At 41.8% G+C, this 22015-nt stretch overlaps 1 protein-coding gene across 1 annotated transcript in view; it reads right to left on the bottom strand.

The window, feature by feature from the left end:
- Nwd2 (NACHT and WD repeat domain containing 2) overlaps positions 1–22015 on the bottom strand; it is a 110317-nt gene that overhangs the window by 64450 nt on the left and 23852 nt on the right. Inside the window, exon 2 of the mRNA XM_050149628.1 lies at positions 14286–14374. Within this exon, the coding sequence (XP_050005585.1) occupies positions 14286–14374 (89 nt within the window). The remainder of the gene's footprint in view (positions 1–14285; positions 14375–22015) is intronic.

Genomic DNA, 22015 nt, shown 5'->3' with positions numbered 1-22015 from the left:
TATCTATCTATCTATCTATCTATCTATCTATCTATCTATCTATCTATCATCTATCTATCTCTCTATTTATTATATCTATCTATCTATCTATCTATCTATCTATCTATCTATCTATCTATCTATCTATCTATCTATCTATCTATCATCTATCTATCTATTATCTATCCATTATCTATCTATCTATCTATCTATCTATCTATCTATCTATCTATCTATCTATCTATCATCTATCTATCATCTTATGAACCCACAGGGGAGGCTATGATATAGGAAATTGAAATGGAGGAAAAGCAAGAAAGAATACTGGTATGAAGACAAGATAGCATATTTTGTTTCATATAGAAGCTAGATTTAGTAAAATATATTGCTCTGTGTGTGTGTCTGAGAGAGCTATGGGAACAGGAGTATTTGAAGAGAAGTAGGAGGAGGATGAGTGAGAGACACAACAAGGTAAGTATGAGGAAATGTGTATGAAAATGGTATGGTGAGACCCGTTATTTTGCATGTTAACTAAAAAGCTAGCATTTTAAAAAGATCTCTCTTCACAAACAAACAAAAAAAAGAGAATCTATTTTTAAAAGTGTTAACATTTGCTACAACACAAGTGTTCAAAAGAAGATAAAGCAGGTGTGGGAAGTTTGAATGGCACCAATGAGAGCCACAGTGCAGGAGGCAACGCTGTTTGGAGGTGCTTGGTGTTTACGTCCCATTTCCAGAGTACTTATCTCACAGAGGAGAGTAAGTAGAGGAGAGTTTTGAAATTCAGACTAGGTTTATGAGACACTCTTTGCCATGCCAAGTAATGGGTTATACACAGTAACTCTGTGAAGAATGATGTGTAGCTGCAGTGCCCACAAGACAATGTGAGGTTCTTAGCAGCAATGGCTTCACTTTTGCTAGGGTTATTGAGAACACTTACTTTTCATCACCTGCAGTTATGTTCTTGGTCACAATGTCAGTGACTAAGGGTAATGTATTATAATGATAAAAAATGGTTGATTATAGAAGAGCAGGTCTCAACTTAAGCCTATCACCACCATTGGCTGTGTCTGTGGTTGCCGGAAAGGAAGAGTTCACCAATGTGAGTGTAGAGGCTGCATCATCCAAAGCTTCTTGTCAAAACTGACCATTCATGTTGTCAGGGGTGGAGCCTCTGGACAGCTTTAGTAAGTGTGTGCTAAGAAGAACTCAGACTAAACTCATATAAACCCATGACTGCGAGAGCTCTATGCTCTGGGTAACAGAGCCAGGGCTAGAGAAGGAACAAAATGGGAGCTGTTAAGCATGTGTGCCATGTCTAAGCTAGGCTGGCTGCAAGCAGGAAGTAGCAGGATATTGGATCACAGTGATATACTCAAAAGAAAACCCCCAAATTTGGTGGTGTTTCTGCCCATCACTGGGATTTCAACAGACTCTGCCCAGCTCTACAAATGCCTGCATGACCATTGAAGCTCCTGTAGTTACTTCTCTGCTTGCATCAGCAATCCCTCTAGCCCACCGACTACTCTATAGGCAGGTGATTGTTCAAAAATCAAAATCACACTGCTCAGCTGTTGATTGGCCGTGTGTCTTGTCAGTGTCACAGAACACCCAGCAGAAACAACTTAAATGAGAACAAATTATTTTTTTTGGCTCACGACTAGGGGACAAAGTCCATCGCAGTGGGGAAGGCATGGTACCTGGCTTGGATCAGTTCATGGCTGCAGGATCTTGCAGTGGCTTCTTAAATGGCAGTGAGCGAGAGGTGGAGGTGGTGGGGACTGAGAGTAACAAGCTGCAGCTCTCAAGGTCTGTCTCTCAACTTCCTAAAGGTTCCACATCCCCCTCACATAGTCCCACTGGCTAATGGCTAAGTTTCCAAACACATAAACCAGGACACAGCATTTAAATCCAAACTGTAACTACCAGACACAGCATAGAGCCACTTCCTGCTTTAGAGGTGAAAAGTTGAAGGATAGATTAGTTAAGAAACTTGTCAAGTTGCAGAGGTAGCCAGGGTTGGAGATGGGATTTGAGCTGGGGCTCTTAACACATTTGACAAGCTGTTCTGTATATACTTATACAGGGTTCTATGCATATTACTGTAAGTGTTGGGGTACAAGAGGTAGTCGGGAACAATGAGAGAGAACATGGTCACTGGTGTGAAGTTGCCCGACTGGTTTAAATCTTGACTCTGCTTCTTATTTATAGCAGATCACCAGCATTTATTAATGTCCATATTTCTAGATTTCTTCACACAAATATGAGAAGCATGGAATTTATGTCCTAGGCTCATAGGAAGGATTAAACAAATTAATATACAACTAACATGCAGGGTGGGTCCATGATAAGTAGTAAACTCAATGTAATTCTCCAAATTTGCCCAGGAAAATGTGTTTCTTCTTCCTTTAATATTTTTCTATTTTCCTATCTTTCAGGAATAAGCTTAGACAGGCCTTTCTGATAATTCTAGACAGTAAGTGCTGGCCTCTTTCCCCATGATGCATTCCCAGAGCACCTGCGTCTCCTTGATGGTGCCAACTCATGACTTCATGCCCTGTGAGATTCAGTGACATTGGGTCAGACACCGTTCAACACTGGCATTGCCAGACTCATAACTCTTCCTGAGGCAGTGTGGGCTCACTGAATGTCTTAGTTACTTATCTTGTGGCTGTGACAGAAGAACTGACTGAAGCGATTTAAGGAAGGAAGGGTTTATTTTTGCTTGCAATGCAGGGGAAAATCCATGACAGCAGGAGCTTGAGGCAGCTGCTCATATTGCATCCATGGTGAGCAAGTAGAGATGAATGTGGATCTTTTCATGTTAATTAACCCAATCTCAAAGATCCCTCACAAACATGCCCAAGGGTTTGTTTCCTATGGAATTTTAGATTTTTTCACATTGACAGTACTAATCATCACAGAAAGTATCCAAAGTTATGAGGATAGGGATCTGAGGACCCCAAACAAGCCTGATTCATGGGATCAAGAATAGACAACTGTTAGGTGATATATATATACACACACACACGGGTGTATGTGTGTGTTTGACCTTGAAGGACAGCTACTTAGCCTCTTCTCCAAGGAGGGCTGGAGGTTGGAGGGCCTTTTTTTTTTTAATAATATCACAGTAATGCAAAGACAAAATTGTTCATGCAGTATCCTGCTTGAGTACAGATACTAAGATCATGACATAAACTTTGAGGGGTCAAAAGAGTGTAAGAGTCAGGGAGAAGCAATGCTTTGTAGATAAGTAAAGTGGATTTAGCTACTTCTTTGTGGTCTCTACCTAGTTATTGACAAAGTGAACCTTTCATACAAGCTATTCTTCTACTCTCTTAACATTTATTAAAATGTCCTCCTATAAACATAGGAAAAGTAATAATGAAAAACATTACTATTTTACATGTTTAGGATTTACAGAAGGCTTTGTGATGAGTTCATTCAACTGAGACCCTTAAATGTCATCTGAAAATTGGGAACTATGTCTCATTCTACTTACTAAAGGACAAATTTTCTTGGGTGATTTCCACTGCTGGGGATGAATGAGTCAGTCACAGTTGAACAGAAATTAATGTTTAACGAAGAAAAAACCGCTCTTCTGAATCTCCCACAATGCCACCACTCCATGTTTAGGAGAAATACCAAGATTGCCTCTGAGCACAAACAAAAATGAGCAACAGTAATATTATATAAGAAGCCAGGCTGGACCATTCGGAGGAGCCGCTGCATGCTGCAGAAATTGTGATTAAATCTAGACAAGGAAGGTCATGTACACACTCTCCTTCTCCCCTTGCCTGTTGTCATCCTTATTTATTTTCTCTTTAATAAGCTGGCTCTCTCGCAGTGACGGGAGATGGATGATGGCACACATTTATACTCCCAGAGAATATCAACTCGGTAAGGCCTGGCTAGGCTGTGATGGACAGCACTAAGATGCGAAGTGACTAAACAAATTAGACCTCTGGCCTGAGTGAAGTGATGCGATTCAGTGAAGTGCTGTGCATTTCCCGCTAGACAGAAGCATCCATTAGATAAATAGGAAATAGAGAAAGGTGATTAGTTGACAAGGTGCAGTGGAGACCAAGGGCACCATAACAGATTGTGTCGATTATAAAGGCTACAAGGAATATTGGTAGCTCAGGGGACAACACACATCTTGAGATGCCCGAGCAAGCAGCTGGTGGTAGGATATCGGGGGAGGTTAACAGAAATGAAGTGTGCATGAAGGATAACATGGGAACCTATGCTCTTACAACTAAAGAAAAATGATAATAAAGGGGGTTACTAGAACACATGTAAAATGAAAGAACAAGTGGGAAGGGAACATTGGGAGCCAAAGTTTTAAGTGGAGATGAGAGCAGGAGGTGAGAAAAAGGAGAGGGTAGGGGTGGAGTCACAAACATTAAGGATGTATGATGAAGCCTTGTGAAACCCCATACACATGAACATATGGGCAACATTGATTGAATTTAGTGGGTTGTTTTTAAAAGATATGAAGTTGGGGGGATATTTGAGATGTGTTGCGGGCAAAGTGGGGCTGGAGAGGGTAGGAGATGAATATGAACAAGATACATTAAATAAATGTTCTATTTGGAATTTTTACAGTCAAAAACTTGTATAGAAGAGACTGGCTGGATGAAGCGTGAAAACTTTGGTGAGAGAATGTGGAAGCAATGGAAGAAAAGCACTGGGTCCTGCTGATCTCAGGTTCACAAAATTTAATGTAGCCTGCAACTTTGACGTACATAGACGGTGCTGATTAATTATTTTGCTTAAAACAAGTTTGGGCTTCCTGCCCAAATCTCCATCCCCTCCTTTAGCAGGATAAAAAGGGCTTTTAGTTTTATCTTGTTAAACCTCAGTTAAGAGTGACATATTAATGGAGCCTTTGTGGCAAGTCTTGACTTCCCAATTGCTCACTAAGGTGACATCCAGGGGACCTCACATCCTGAAGGGGAAAATAGGAATCTCTGGATACAGCTGCAGTGGATGCAGACAGTCAGGGCTGTGTTTGGGGCAGGAGAACTGAACTGTCATTTCCTGTCAGCTTGATAGGGGCTGGGGTCCTTCAGCTGACCAATCCCCACTTCCCCTGTCCTGGATGAAGGGCCTCCAAACCTTTGGATCATGCTCATCTTATTCACCCCAGGCCATTTTATTCCATATGATTCTTAATACTGGAGAACATCTGGGGAGTGCTTGATTATGTGGTTTCCTGTTATTTTAACAAAGACGTTGGTGTGCCAATTGTAGGGGCAAAGTGTTACAGGGTGATCTTCTAGTATCTTTTGTGGAGAACGCAGCAAGTGTCCCTGGGAGTTAGTGACCCTACATGTTCACCTGTCTAACGTACCTCCCTTCTTAAGGAAATGGAGCAAATATGCTGAGCTCTGCCCCGCATCTCCTCCTCTTCCTTTAGCAGCCATTTTGGGTAGGTTGTAGCTTTGCCTTCTTAAAACAAAATAACACAAATGAAAGCCTCTACCATTTCCTTCATAAATAAGAACTCCAGAGGCAGCATGTCACAGGCCTGACCAACTTGTGAAAAAGTGGTTAGAAGAATGGAAATAAATGCCTAAGGTTGAGTGTTAGAAACTTGCTCCCACCATGGCTGCTGTCTGGAGGGGAATTTGAGAGGTGTGCAGGTCATGAGGGCTTCACTGCTTAGGGAGATTAAAGCTTTAAAAGGGCACTGTTGGAGGGAAGATTCCCTCCCTGCCCTTCTGCTGCCCACCAGGTAGACACAGCATTCCTCCTCTCCAGAGGGTGCAGGCATCAAGATGTCATGCTGGACACAGAAGGTGAACCCTTACCAGGAACCAGACCTGCTGCCATCTTGATTGTGGCTTTTCCAGACCATACAACTGCAAAGGAATATTTCTATGTTTCCTAAATTAGTCTCAGGTATTCTCTTACACCAGGACAGACTACTATAGTTTTTGTTTCACTGCATCATGTAGTAGGAGCTGCAGGGCTACAGTCCGCCACCCAGCTCCCACCACCAGCTAGCTTTACCTCAAATAACAACACACAAACTGCATTCTTTTAAACACTGCTTGCCCCATTAACTCTAGCCCTTACAGGCTAATTCTCATATCCTGATCAACCCATCTCTAATAATCTGTGTAGCATCAGTCTAACCTGGAAAGATTCAGCATGTCTGACCTGGCAGCTTGCTTCATGGCGTCTGCCCGGGAGAAGGGAGCATGGCCTCTCTGAGCTCACTTCCTTTTCCTCCAAGCATTCTGTTCTGTTTATTCCACCCACCTATGTTCTAACCAATAAAATGGGCCAAGGCAGATTCTTTATTTTTTAACCAATGACCTTCCTCCATCAGCATCATCCTTTCTTGTATGCAATGTAATAAATACTTTATGAATATCCCCCCCATTGACATTCCTTCCATACCAGATACAAAACAGCCTTAGAGCAGTTGTTCTGAATCTGTGGGTGGCCACGCCTTTGGGGTTGTCGAATGACCCTTTTGCAAGGGTTGAATATCAGCTAACCTGCATATCACATACTTTTATTATGATTTATGAGAACAGTTAAAATACAGTTATGGAGTATCAATGAAAATAATTTTATGGTTGGGGGTCACTGCAACATGTGGAACTATATTAGTGGGACACAACTTTATGAAGGCTAAGAGCCACTGCCTTAGAGAGATAAATACCTTAAGTTAGCAAGATGGAAGATCTTTTATGATATTCAGAAAGCCAAGAGAGGAATGTACGGCCCTTCTCTATACTTGGTTCCTGGGGAGGAAGAAGAATGAAGAGTGGGAAAGACAAAAAAGGTAGCATTGCTTGAGTGTCATCGTGGGCCAGGCACTCTGTGTTCTTCCACTAATTCCCACAAGGATGCTGCAAGGTAGGTACTGACCCATTCATTTTATGCAGGACTCAGTCACAGGTCATATGTCAAGCAATGAGCCCGGAGTACAGGGCTGGGAATCTGCAAGCTTGGCATTTAAGCCTTTGTATATATAACAGAAAACCCATGCTGTTGCTCCTTTAATTTGTAAATGATGCAATAGGCGACGCCGTACAGTAGCATCAGTGCAGGCAGCTCTGGTGTCATAGAGGCCAGCAACAGAGAAACGTGTCGTCAGTTAAAAGATGCCGTACCGTTTGTTTGCGTTTTGAATCCTAATTTTAAATGGAATACATGTGCAAAGCCCTGCATCTGAGAATCAATGAAATCTGGCAAAGCTTGTTTCAAGGAAGATTGTGTGAGCAGCTGTGTACAGTCTGGACAAGAACAACAATATGACAAAGGCAGAGAGAGAGAGAGGTCAGAAAAAAAAGCTGTTAGGCTTTGATGCCCAAGCAAGGCAGGGACTTCTGAAATGGAAAGAAGATGTGCTTCTGGGAGCAGCACAGCGTCTGAGTCGACGGGAGTACTGGCAGTTTGGAGCTAGGCTTAGAAGGGTGGAAGAGTGGACTGTGAGCAAGGAGTTTATGTCTTGGAGACTGGGAACTAGTAGCAGTCGGAGAAGTAGATAAAGAAAAAGGATGGGTTTTGTTTTGAAGAAATGTCTTCATGCAACTCTGGAAGGCAGGTCTGCAGAGGCTGAAAAGGGACAGTTCCATACTGACAGAAGGGAAAGGAGATAAGGCTTGAGCTACTGCTTGATTCTGAAGGCCACCAAGAGGGCAGATCTCGACCTGTGCTGCCCGGCTACCAGGATGGAACCTTCACCAGGGATGAATATCCACTATATTTGTGTCTTGGTGTGTCAGCCCAATGCCATCCCAAGGCAGCAAGCAGGTATGGGGCAAGATCTTCCTGCTGGCAGGAGCTGGCTCCACTCATCATCTCCCAGCATTCCTGGGAAACCAGCTGGCCCCAGGAAGTGAAGGAGAAGGGGTGGAGCCAGGACATGGGGAGAGCAAATCAGTGTGCTTAATGGCAAAGTCACGGTGGGGGGGGGGGGGCGATTGTTTTGGCAGTAATATTTAGCAAAAGTGCATAAGGTAGCCAATGGCATTCATAATGCAGGGAATATTAAGTTAAGATTTAGAAATAAGAGGGGATAGTGTGACCATCTGGTGCCTCTTTTGACTGGAGATAATTTCAAGCATTGATTCCGCAGGCCTCTGACTTGCTAAGGTTTAGTCTTTTTGCATCACCTTCCATAGCAACTGAGTCAAGACAGATCGTGACAGTCGAATTAACTACATCAACCACCTCAGATGACACATTCTATCAATGTGACAATCAAGCATAGTTAGAAAATTTTATATTTTGGTTGGTGGACAATTATTTTCTTTATGATTTTCTGGATACTTAAATGTATAAATGAACTTCATTCCCGCTATTTCTTATCTACCTAATTGCTATCTTCTTTGCTGTCATCTGGAAGCCTGTCACTGTGCAGCCTGGCCTCTTCCTGTCATGGTATCCCACCCGGAGCCATTTATTATACAGCCACTGTGAGCCAGATATTCTAAAAGATGTTGATAATATGAAGCTATAGTAACACAGTTGCTGGCTTCTGGGAGCTCCTACTTAGGGAGGAGGGTGTTGACCAGAGTGATTAAAGTTTAGGCACTATACACTCTTAAAGAAGAGCTTCCCCTGGTTCTTAAAGAATGGATCTTGGGTTGGGGAGTGGCTAAGAGCACTTGCTATAAAAGCAAGAGGACCTGAGTTCTAGTACCCAGCACCCACAGAAAGCCAAGCACAGTGCCTGTACCTTCACCATTGTAAGGCAGAGACAGTTGGATCCTGGGAGCTTGCTGGCCAGGCAGGATAGCTGAGATGGAGAGCTTTGAGTTCAGTGAGTGTCTTAGTTAGAGTTTCTATTGTTGGGCTAAAATGCCATAATCAAAATAATGTGGGAAAGGGCTTATTTTACTTTTAGATAAAATCTATCACTGAGGGAATTAGAGCAGAAATATGTGAAGGGCAGGAAGTTGGAGACAGGAACTGAAGCAGAGACCACACAAGAGTGCTCCTTGCTGGCTTTTTCCTCATGGCTTGCTCAGTCTACTTTCTTACACAGCCCAGGCCTGCCGATGAAGGCATGGTACCGCCCACAGTGGCCTGGCCCTCCCACATGCATCATCAATCAACAAAACGTCCCACAGGCTTGCCTATGGATCAGTCTGCTGAGGGCATCTTTTCAATTGAGATTCTCTCTTCTCAAACTCCAGCTTCCTTCAAGGTAACAAAAAACTAACCAGGACAATGGGAGTACTGTCTCAAAAAAATCACATGGAGGGAAATAGAAGAAGAGAAGAAGATAAAGTGTCCTTCTCTGGCTTCTGTATTATACCCGCCCTGACATGTATGCATTTCACACACATGCACATGTGAGTACACACACACACACACACACACACACACACACACACACACACACACACAGAGAGAGAGAGAGAGAGAGAGAGAGAGAGAGAGAGAGAGAGAGAGAGAGAGAATCAATACACATTTTCTACTCATTTTCCTAAGGGTTGATGCTCATTTTCCTGAGCCTTCATTCAGAAGGAATTGCAGGTGTGGAGGTTCAGGGAAGAGTCCTGGGAGGTGAATGTAGTTTGGAAAGGCCTGGATAGGCTGCCAGTGGGGAAAGTTGGCTGACAAGACCTCAGGGTGGGAAGGATGAAAAGGCAAACCTTGAACATTTTGCTAGGAAGTGTAGCATGTATCTTGCAGGTGAAAGTGTCAGATATGCATTTCAGAATTACCACTGTAGTGGCTGTGTGGAGTGTGAATTAAGGGGGGTAAGGTGGGTAGAGAGATGGAAGAGATGGAGGCAAATATGGCAGTTGTGGAAATTTCAAGAATACAATAATGCAGACTTGACCAAAGAACCATGATTGGAGAAATAGTCAAGGAGGTAGAGCTATCAAGTCTTTGGAATTTACTGGATTATAGACATGCTGACAACAGTGGCTTATGAACTTTAGCTACAGAAATGAAGAAAGATAAATACTGATGTTCACTAATAAACTTGGCTTTCAGAAGACATTCTTCAGGAGTGATCCTAAGCTAAATGACTGGACTCACGTGAAACTTGTCTTTAAAGTGGAGGAGCTCTCAGTGCTCAGACCCATTTAAAACTTCCCTCAGAGATCCTGCCATAACTGGGTTCATTTTTGGCTCAGGGGCCTGTGAGGTGTGGGCCTATTTAGATGAGTTCAGAGATGGGTAGAGAGGAATGTTTTGGAGTCATAAAAGATTGCTTCAATTGAAAACAGGGTAGATGAAGCCAAAGAGAGAGCCGGGCTCATTGAAAGAGAGAGCCCCTCCACAGGTTCTTTAGAAACTCTCAGCAAAGGGGAGTTGATAACACATCATTTGCAGAGGTTATGTACAAATGGAGTTAGACAAATTCAAGGAGGATGACCAGGTAGCTTTGCGATGTGCACTTCTGATAACACCATTCATGTCAAACAGCTACAGGCTCTGGCAACTTCAAAAGAACAAGCAAGGGCTAATCCCTTCCTCAAAGACTATTCAGGGTAAGGAGAAAAGAGACCAGCGACAATGCTGTTTACTCCCGAGTTCTCCCAGGGTTGGAGCAATGGGAATGGCGAGGAGGTGCGACAGAGAGCACAGGCGGTGTCCACCTGTTGAAGCACGAGTCTCCAGCCCTTACCCCAATATGCCTGCATTTTTCTCAGTCCATTTCTCTCCAGTTGCATCCACCCAGTTTTCAGGAACTTGGGGCACTCCCCAAATGCTGACAAGTCAAACGAGCCGGTTGTTTCAGTGCACACGTGTGCCTTTCCATTATCCATCTTAGTCTGGATGAAAAAAATAAAGGGACTAATACCCTGCCACATAGGCTAACAGATACAAGGCATGGAGAGAAAGAGAAAATTCTTATCATCTTTCTCTGTCTTGTTTAAAGTACAGTCCCAGAGTCTACCAATCTAGCGCAGTAAAGATTTTCCTCAATTGCTTACTATGGTGAGCTACATGCCTAAGCGTGGGGAAGCTGGGTAGTCTTCTAGCCATGAGGGAATTTATCTAAGTAGCTGCTGTGGGTCCTGTGATTTTTATTTGTGTCACCTTCTTCCTTCTTCCACGTCTCCCTTCGCCATTTTATTCACCTCTGAGCAAAGTTCTTTAAAGTAACTCACAGCTGTCTTTACTTTTGTATTTTACATTTTGTATATGTGCTTGTATATGTGGATGCGGGCACACAACATGCCGAGTGCGTGGGTGGCAGTCAGAGGGCTATTTGTGGGAGTCAATCCTTTTCCTCCACCAGGTGGTTTGTGGGGATCGAGCTCAGGTTGTCAGCCTTGATGGTAAGTGCCTTTACCTGCTGAGCCATCTCTCTGAATCTTTCCTCTTTTGCTCAGTAAAATTCCAAGTCCTTGATCATGTCCTATAGGGCCCATGATCTGCTTTGATGTCTTCTAGAATTAGTGTTCTTGCCCACTCTATGCGTACTTACTCTCTTTACTGTTCATAGAATATTCTAAACACGCCCTTTCTCTTTTCAGGCCTCTTCTTGTTCCCTATGTCTGGACTCCTCCTCCAGACATCTGCATGATTTGCTCTGTCACTATCTGCAGATATTTGTTTAAATATCATCTTGTCTCCAAGTCCTTTCTGGCCACCTGGCCTTCTCTAATTCCCCTAAGACAGCTTTATCTTTTTCATATGGCTTTAATTCAGTAAGATTCATTCATCACCCCTGGAATTTGCTCATCACCTCCCTCCTTCCCTCAGCAACATTGGTCCTTCTATGCTCTGCTTCTGTATTACTGTCACTTAGAATGTCAACCACTGCATGGGCAGGTTTGAATGAATCCAATGCATGATTATCAAGCATGGGGTTATAGAAGATTGCAGGAAGGATATGTGGCACTTGTCAGGGTCGGGGTGAACGGAGAAATTTTTCTTAAGGCGGTAAATTTTACACTGCCTCTTCTTCCATTCATATTTATGCAAAAAGATCTTATTGATTCTTCCTGACGACAGGCACAGTCCTAGGATGAAGAATGTAGCTGCCATGAGGATAGACAGGGCTTCTTATTGTGGAACTTAGAATCTAGTTGGAAAGAGGCAAGAAAGCCAATCTATTAAAAAAAAAAAAACAAGAAAAATATCTGATAGTGACATACACTATGCAGAGACCTAAATTAATGTGACTTTAAAGAAACATGTGGGGTTGACTTTAGGTCCTTCTAAAAAGTGGAGGGCAGAGGGTTGGTAAGAAAGTACCCCTTTGAAGAGGAAGGGATGAGAATTCATGGCAGAGAACACAACTTAAGGGCAGGGAGGAGACTTCAAGGTTTGAGAGCTGCAAGAGGCACCTATAGTTTTGCAGTCACATAGCAGAGGAGAAAGATCTGAGATTACATTGGAGAAGCCCTAGGAATGAGCAGGATTCAGCAGGCAAAGCTGGGAAGAACCAGTCAAAAGAGAGGGGTGGGTGGAAGGGAAGCACAGCCAGTGGAAAGAACATCCTAAGCAAAGGGCAGGGGGAGCAGAACAGGCTTTCGTGGCTGAGGGACTCGGAGCTTTCTTTCTCCCAGGTTCAATGCATAACTGAAGATGAGCAAGTCTCTCACGAATTCCCTGGGACCACATCTTGTTACTGTTGAGGAAAGAGAACTGTTCCCTTGAAAATATATCTCCCAGGAGAAGATGTATAATTAACTGCCCACAGAGAACTGAAGCACAAGGCACATTCTTGGAAGAGTCAGATAACATGCATTTGGGCTTCTGTTAGGCTAGCAGCTGGGAAGCAAACGCTACCTGGTGCATTTCACTTTTAATCTCAACACCATCTCACAGATACCCCATCCCCACGCCTGGCTTAGATGCTGTACTCTGGCATGGGCAGGTGAAGGCACTCTGGGGTTCATGACTTCTCTGTGCTTACTGCTGTGTGCACCCAGCACCTCATGGAGGGCTCCAGCGCTCCAGCCAACAGTTAGCTCTGTGGGTCCTTTCACGGTTTTCCTCTGGCTACTTCAGTCTTCTCCCATGGTTAGCTCTAATTTACAAAACGCACTTTTATTCCTTTTATTTTCTTTCTCTGCCGATCCCAGTGGGTGGCTCATTTTTGGGAGGCTGTTCTGCACTCAACTTCCTCCTCCCTCGGCTGACAGAAATGATGTACCACAGACTCAAAGACAGAGTTAACATGCTCAGATACTTTTCTCTCCCAAAAGTAATTGAGTCCCCCAAAGAATGTCTAAGTCCTTGGGAATCTTGACAGGTTGCAGAGTTTGTAACAATTGGGGGAGCTGTTATCAGTACAGCCAGAATCCCCAGAGAAGGCACTGCTGAAGCCATGTCAAAGGATTTAATTTAGGCTCCCATTTATCACATAAATGGTGACTTATGAGCAACTGCTCAGTGTGTGCTTCATAATGGCTCACTGCTGACTGACAACGTTCACCAAGATTGAAGCCATTTAGGAGCGATTACTTCCGAAACCACGTTTGAAATCGTCATGAGGTGTACTGAGATAAACTATTTATCCAGGAGGCGACAAATGGAGGGTGAAATTTTCTTCCTCTAGCAGTGCTTAGATAACATATGATGTACTCCTCTACCTCGAAGCCCTGTTACATATTCATCACCTGACACAGAAACACGAAGTTGAGAGCACCTGACAGCTAAGATTTCCATGGTAAATGAGGCTGAAAACTTCTGAATAAATAATATTATTTGCTTTAGAAGCCATCGACTTTAGGTTTTGGGTGTCCAAGATACATCCAGCATTTTTCCATCATGTTGTGGCAAAAGAAATAAAATAGCTGAGGCTGGTGAACTTTCGTAATGATGTGTGTAGTTACTGTCTTTGACGGAGCAGCACACACAGAGGGGGGTGGGGTTAGGAAAAGGAACAGCACTGGTGTTTGTAGGGAAGAAGACATCTCCACACAAGCACAGACTGAGAGGCAAGGTGATGGAGGCTGCCTGCCTGCCGAAAGCAAGTACTGCGAAAGTTGATCTTGATCTGAGATGCAATACATTCTGTGGGTGATAGCTTAAGGCTGAAGCTTCAGCAACTTACATCTTTTTGGTAGGAATAGAGACTAGGAAAAAGCAAAAAAACAAACAAACAAACAAAAAAACAAAAAACCAAAACACCCCTTGCTTTGAGGAAAAATATGAGAAATACCAGGCAGAGTCCATGAAATAGAAACATAAATATGAAACTGCCAAAATTAACTAATCATTTCCATTTAATGCATTTCTTTCCTCATATTTAAAGAAATAAAAATAACATGCAGCTTAAAATTTGCCTTTGTTGCACCCACACTGTGATAAGAAACAAACACTGCCTTTCCCGATGAACATGGGAAAGAGGTGACTCTTACCTGGAATTCCAAGCCGTAGTTTTCTCTGCAAAATTCTCGCAGTTTGGGATACACAGTTTCTCTTAGTGCCTGCCGTTCTGCTCCTGTGTCTGTAACAGAAACGAGCATGTGTCAAGTGAGTATGCCAACATATATATTCCTTGGGAAATGAAGGACTAAATAGAAATATAAATACAATCAAGATGGGGGCCCCAATTGTGAGCTGATGTGATCTTTGCTGGGCTGTTTTTCCAGTGATCCATCTGCTAGGCCTGTGCAAAAACATCTAAGGGATGGACAAAGCATCAACTCTCAGCTCTGTGTGGCCAGCAAGGCTGAGACCTTAGAGCTGATTGTTCATGCCCAGGTAGGTGTTTCTACCATACTTTTCAACATCCATGCCCCACTGTATTTGGAAGAAGGAGAAGGAAGCACTGTTAGGCTATCAGATATTTGAGCTTAATACATCACAAGCATTTAAAAATATACAGGTTGATTGGTCTAGTTATAAATATAGAACTATCTGGGCTATACTATTATTTCCTATACTGTTTAGAATAATTCAGTTTTTTTTATAAAGTTAAGCACAGCATTCATGCAATCAGCACAATGTTTAGGAATAATACACGATAGAAACCACTATTAGCAACTAGCAGATCCCACTGTAGAGTAAGTAGGCCAGCTGATCTACAGGATGACAGCGCCTACCCAGAACTTAGGGATGTCCCCGCTGTATCACAGACAGGAATTGTTTTACAAATGCTGTATGACATAGGAGCTCTGAAATAAGACATTCTTATTCCCAGTTGTTAGAAAATCCAGGAAACAATAGAGAATCTGAAACCAGAAGAGTATTATGTGTTTAATTTTAAACATTTTGGATAGAGAAATTCTAAAGCTTTCTGTTTTGCATTCTGTGTTAGTGGTGACATCCTTGAGTTCTTGCTGCCAAGAGTCTGTTGCTTGCTTGCCTAATAGACTTCAGTAAACGTGAGAACCACAGTCTTCAAGAACTAGGTTAATGTGGTATTTTATGAACGGCATATTTACCAAATATACCTCAATCCCAGCTTCAATATGAATTACCCGCACATCTCATTTATAACAAAGATAATAAATTAAAAGAATACCCTTGTTATTCTCCAGCACATCTGCCCATGAACACTCAGCCATATGCTGCACTGACCTACCCTATTTTCCTACTGCCCTTCAGCCTATTTTGAGAAGCAAATAACCAATCACGGCTCTAGAACGCAGCTGTAGCCCTGCAGCCTTGCAGAACCAGTGTTTCCAGGAAGGCCAGAAGCAGAGGAATATAAGGTTTTCAGATAATTTGTGACCTGAAAAAATAGGGTCTTTTCTCATCTTAAAGCCAATGTGGTCCAGAGCCCAAAGTGAAAGAGATGCAGGAGGACCACACTGAACAAACCCTGCGGTGTCACAGCATTGCTAGAGGCAGCACACTAAGCTTTTGTATGATTTATGTAATCTTGAGATTGGATACCCACTATCCCTTGACCTACTTTAATAGCTAAAAACATTAACTGTGTAATAAAGCTGATAATGGTCAATATCTCTTGAAAGTCTTAGCATATTTTTAAAATCAAATCACTGAAAGGTCATTTAAAAAAAAATGAATACTAGCTAGATGTGGTGGCCCGTGCCTTTAGTCCCTGCACTTGAGAGGTAGAGGCAACTGGATCTTGTGAACTCAAGAGCAGTATGACGTTTCTATACAGGGAGTTCCGGGATAGCCACGGATACAAAGAAAGACTCTGTCACCAAAATCCAAAATATAAATAAATACTACACTGCGTGGAAGTCTGGAGCTATGTTAAATAAGGATTATTGCCATGAAATTTTATAAATTGATGTTTGATATATGAAATAATTATGGTATGATATGGGGAACATGAAAACTGTTACTGTAGTTTTTATTACTTGGTGGTAAGAGTTTGATATACAATAGCAAGGAAGAAAAGAGGAATATAGCACCTATTCAGTATCATTTATTGAGTCCTTATGATAGTCTGTTAGTGTGCCAATTGATTCTGTGTGCATTTTCTTAAGCAATTTATATAATAATTCTGTGGAGGAATTACATTAAGTGTGTGTTTTCCTGTTTTTAGTTAGAAGAAACCAAATCATAAAAGTGTTAAGAAAGTGCCCTACGTTAGGTAGTCAACCTTAGACTTAATTTAGGCAGCCTCACCAAGAATTACTTTGTGTTAACAAAAGTAATAGGTATCTGTGAAAATAATCAACCTTTGAATATATTCCATGCAATAAGTTATGTTATGGATAAGGGATGTGTTAAATAAAAAAATGTTAAGGTTAGAGACCTTGCTTACCAATAAGCTGGTTTCATACTCAGTATCTCCACGAAAAACAGTAAAAAGTGTCAAGTCTATAGTATGACTTTCTCCTTTGGAGTTAGCAGGCCTACAATTCAATCCGAGGTGGTTGGTTACCCCGTAACTATCATGGCATTAGGCACTAGTGGGCTCAACTTGCTTGGCGGGTTGGTGTTATAACCCATAAGATTTTGATAGTTTGGTTGACCTCTTAATGACTTTTCTCTCCCAACAGCTTGCATATCTCTTTTCGGGATGGTAAAAGCTAGCTAGCAGGGAGGAACCTTTGAGTTCAGTTACAGCTTGATTTCATTGTCCTCTGTAGCGTCGTTCACAATAAGGACTTCCCATCTAGTTCTAGTGGGAAGTCAATAGCTGTGACAACAGCCTGTACTGTTTTGGGGAAGTCTGGAGTATCATTGACCAATAATTCACTGGAAGGAATCCCACACCTGGCACTGTTTAATAGCTATAGCTTCTGGGAACAGCATCATCTACCCATGGTTCTCAGAGCACCTTAAACATATATGTATGTGTGTATGTTATATAAACATTTTATACCTATATTTTGTATATATATATATATATTTAGATTTTTATTTGTGCATGGTGTGTATGTGTGTATGGTGTGCTGTGTGCATGTATGTCTGTACATCATGTGTATGCCTGGTGACTACGGAAGTCAGAAGAAGGCATTAGTTCTCCTGACACTGGAGGTATAGACAGTTGTGAACTATCATGTGGATGCTAAGAACAAAAACCAGGTCCTCTGCAAAAGCAACAAGTGATCTGAAGGGTGGGGCCCACTATCTAGCCCCGAAGTTATATTTTAAAATTAACGTTTGAAATAGTATAATTCCAATTGGCTGTTTCATATGCCCTTAGCATTGGCCAACTATACTCCCCATACAGCTTCTTCCCAATCGTTTGTGTTCTACTATCCTCACTCCCTTAAGACTCCCCTCTTCATTTATAGATTCCTGGTTGCTATAGACACTTTAAGTTAAACACAGAAATCTAAAAGTTTGAAGCCAAGATCTGCATATGAAAACTTGAAGCTTCTGTTTTTCTAGGCCTGATTCCAAGAAAAAAATTCATTCATAGTACCATAAGCCTGGTCAAAAGCCTGTGGCTAGGAAGGTCCTAGGTCCTAGGGAAGAGTTTCTCACTGTTACCTCGCTATATGAACATGACATCATACTGCCTTCTAAATATTTCTGTTTATCCCCATGGATTAGGCTGCTCTCAGCCTCAGAGACACTTCTTCTTGAAGTATAAGTGAGTTAATGCAGAGATTTCTAAGTGGTGAAACTGCTGAGAATAAGTGATTGTTGAGTTTTCAGCCCTTAGCAGGACATCTGTATCATTCTCTCTAAGACCAGGGAAATATCAGAGGGGGCAGAGAGAGCAGAAGACCCATAAGATAAGAAGGAGGGTCATGAAATTCTCTTTTCTCAGCAAGACATGACTGTTGCACTCACGACCTCACAGTGCCAGTATCTGCCTTCACAAGACAGCCCATTTGGGTGTGGAGAGATGTGTCAGTGGTTAAGAACACTTGTTATTCTTGTAGAGCTCCTGTGTTTAGTTCCCAGGACCCACATGGTGGCTCACAACCATCCATAACTTCATTTCCAGGGGATTCAATGGCTTTTGACCTGTGTGGGCACCTTGCATATGTGTGGTACACATATGTATTTACAGGCAACACACTCAGATACAAAAAAAAAAAGATTGAGTCCATTAACATTCCATCATGGATTAGGGAAGGTCCCATAAGAGTCAGCCCTGAAGAACTTTAGACAGTTGATGGTTAGGTGAGGGGATGCATGTGATATATTCCTCAGTGGTAGCCATTGATAAGTTTTCTTTGTTCAAACAAATAACCTCCCACCCATGCTCAGAAAAACGATTCTAATCAAACACAGTGGGTCATAAACAAATGAAAAGGAAGGAAGGAAACTTGAGAAAAAGAAGAGGTTGGTGGGAGAAGAAGGGAAAAATGAGAAAGACCATGATCAAAGTCCATTTATATGTAGTGAGATTAATTAAGAATAAGAAGTTTGTTTCCCTCTAGGATGCTCTCTTTAACAACTAGATATTTAGCAAGCTTTCTTGTTCTGCTCTTAAACCTCACCCTTGGTTACAAGTCAACAACTCATCTGGACTTTTGTCCATTTTTCCATACTGGAATCCTCCAGTACATTTACTATAGAGTCTCTAGACTGGTCTTTTTAAGTGTAGCTCAGACCACATGTCTAGGATGAAAGTCCCACTCCTGAGATTGAATACTCTCTCTTATCCTAAGCTTATCTCCCAACACTTTTGGTCACGTCATCCCCAGTACTGGACTTCCCTGTCCTGAGTTAGATTTCTACACTGGGTCTTGGTCATGCTGTGTCCTGGTATACCTGGTACTGTCATCAGCTCATGACCTATTGTGTCATTTGAGTGCCAGCTTCAAGGCTACCACCTCAGGGAGGCATTCTTGGAGCCCTGACTACAGAAGCCAATGTGTTCAGGCTTTCTTTTGCTCCCATTTCCACAGTGATTATCAATATAAATCCACACATGAACCAGTACAAAAGTAAGCCGATGGGCACTGTGACTCTGCAATTATCCCTAGAAAGGCTTCCTTTCTGTTTTACAATTCTTATCTGGACAGATGTGAAGGCTAGAGAATGAGGAATTTTATAAAATATATGGCAGAGTATAAATATTTGATGTTGTCAGGTAAATGAATAAATTGAAATGCTGATTTCCTTTCTGATTTGTGAGTTTCTGGTGGGATATGAATGTAATTCTACAAAGTTGTTTTGAATTTTTCTAGATATGTGAAGGAAGTGTGTGACGGTATCTAATAGGCATTCCACATCCTTCTATCACTAAAATGACTCATATTTTCCTACATTTATATTAATATATGATGACTGAATCCGGAAATGGAAAAGTAATTAAGATAGGATGGATTAATTATGAGGGTTGACAGATAAGCTTGCTTAATTAAATAAAAAAACCCTGATTCACACCAACAGCAAATCTGGAGAGTTAGTAATTAAAAATATTTAAATGTCACAGGCAGGAAAAATGAACTCACAGGATCTCGTAGATCAAAAGGGACCTCAAAGTGTTGATCAGAGGTAAAGTGCTTTATGATTTATTTTTTGTATATAATCACTGGTTCCCTAGGTCACTGCTTGGCTTATTGCTTCTCTGAAGAGCTGCATTTATACTGTGGCTCCAATAACTATTAGGATTTGAGATGTCTAAATAGATCCTGGGTGATTTCAGAGCTAACAAAGGCCAATGTGCACTGTTTGCATTGCCCACAGGAAATACATTAGTTGGGGAGAATTATTAAACAAATTCATGATCTCTGGAACATGTTGATTTTACCCCAATAAGAGGTGAGATCAGTTCCAAGGCTTATTGAGTGCTGAAACGACCATGCTGGCTGGGAGCCTCACAAAGCTCCCGCCTCACCGAAACTTGAGTCTGAGGACATCAGATCAAGTCATTTTTCCAACCCTGACAGAGGTCAGACTATTTGTTCAGGACCCACCACATATACTGGACTAGGAGTGACTTGGCTTCTATGTTTCTGGCCGGTGAGGATTCCACTACTGAGTTACCAATGCTTTTCTATTTCCAAGCTTTCTGGGTGTTACCTAAATTCTCTCTTGTATCCTAGCTCTTATCTGGCGATTATTCAGGTAAGTATGCGTGAACTTCTTCAAGTACTGTTTCTTCTGGATGGCCTTCTGACAAATCCTCCACCACCCTAGCGATCACCCAGCCCTCCTTGTGTCACTGTTAATGCATCTTGTCGGTTTTATACCATAAATGCCATCTGAATTTGATCCATTCCACACCCTCCCTATTTAAACCCAAAGAATCCAAAGCCTCCTATGAGTCTAAGCTGTTACCTGCATTTTTTTTGCACCACTTTCTGATGCAGTCTATGACAACCAGAGATAAAGCTAAAGGCAAAACAAAAGCAAAAACTACTTCGATCATCAAAGACCTCAGTGAACATCAGTGGTCCAGAGGCTGAAGAGTAGAAAGCTTAGCAATTGGAAATGCATCTTCTGGCTGAGTTCCATCTTCCACTGTCATTTACCATGTGTCTTCTAGATAAGTGTTCGTGCTACTTGACCCTCAGCTCTGTCCTCATGCAAGGGAAACTGCTCAGAAGCTTGTATCTACCACATCCTTTTTGTGAAGTTGGCCTTTCTGAGTACCAGTAAAAGACAACATACTTCGTTACTTCTTACGATGGTCAGACAGACATTCTCCAGGGCACCCACAGCACTCTGCTTACCCCTGTATGACATCATATATTGATCTCTTGTAATTTACTATAATTAATACTTTTAGCTAATTCCTCCACTAAACTTTGAATTCAAAGGCAGGGAATTTCTCATTCATGTTCACATTATGGAAATTAAGGCAGGTTCCAAGGCATAATCAATATTTTATAAATGGCTGCACAAATAGATGCTATTATAATAAGAATATTAAAACAAATTAGAATTTTTTTACTTGGAAATATTAGCATAGATCAAAATCCTATGTTATTTGTAAGTAATAGTTTACATTAATAGTATTATTAATCATTTGCGAGTCCAGGTTAATATGACAAAGCAGATGATGGGAGCTCACAAACTCCAGTTGGATAAGGAAGGAACCAGTATAGGCCTAAACTAGTCCCTCTGATGTGGGTGATAGTTTCATGGCTGGGGCAGACTACAGGGCCACTGGCAGTGGCACCAGCATTTATCCCTACTGCTTGTACTGGCTTTTAGGGAACCTATTCTCTTTAGTGGATACCTTGCTCAGCTTAGAAATAGTAGGAAGAGCACTGGACCTTCCTCAAAGCAATGTGCCTTACTCTCTCTGAGGAATGAATGGGGTGGGTGGGGTAGGGTAACAGGTGGAGGGAATGGGAGGAGGGGAGGGAGAGGGAATTGGGATTGGTATGTAAAATGAAAAAAGATAGTTTGTTTTCTTTTTAAAAAGAAAAGTAAAATAAATTATAAAAGGCTATGATAAATACTGCTAGAGCAAAAAGAGCCTGTGACATAACAATCATCATATATCCACATTCACAGAATTCTAAAATCCATAAACTCTAGATGCTAGGCTGGCAAGACAGCTCAGCAGGTGGTGCTCACAGCCAAGCTTGCTGATCTGAACTTGATTTCCTAGGACCAACATGTAGGAAGGAAAGAACTGACTCCCCAGAGTTGATCTCTTATTGTCACACACATGTGCTGTTGCAGGAAAAGACGCACATGTTCATTAATATTAATTTTAAAACATTTAAAACTATAAAGCAAAAAGTTAAGAAATTAAAAGAAGGAAAAAGTGTTCTAATAAGAGTCTGATAGCTGACAA

This window comes from Alexandromys fortis, unplaced genomic scaffold, assembly GCF_014885135.2.
Source record: "Alexandromys fortis isolate MF-2015 unplaced genomic scaffold, M_Fortis_MF-2015_v1.1 scaffold_0, whole genome shotgun sequence".
In the NCBI taxonomy this organism is placed as follows: Eukaryota; Metazoa; Chordata; class Mammalia; order Rodentia; family Cricetidae; genus Alexandromys; species Alexandromys fortis.
This window is presented reverse-complemented; position numbering and strand designations above follow the sequence as displayed.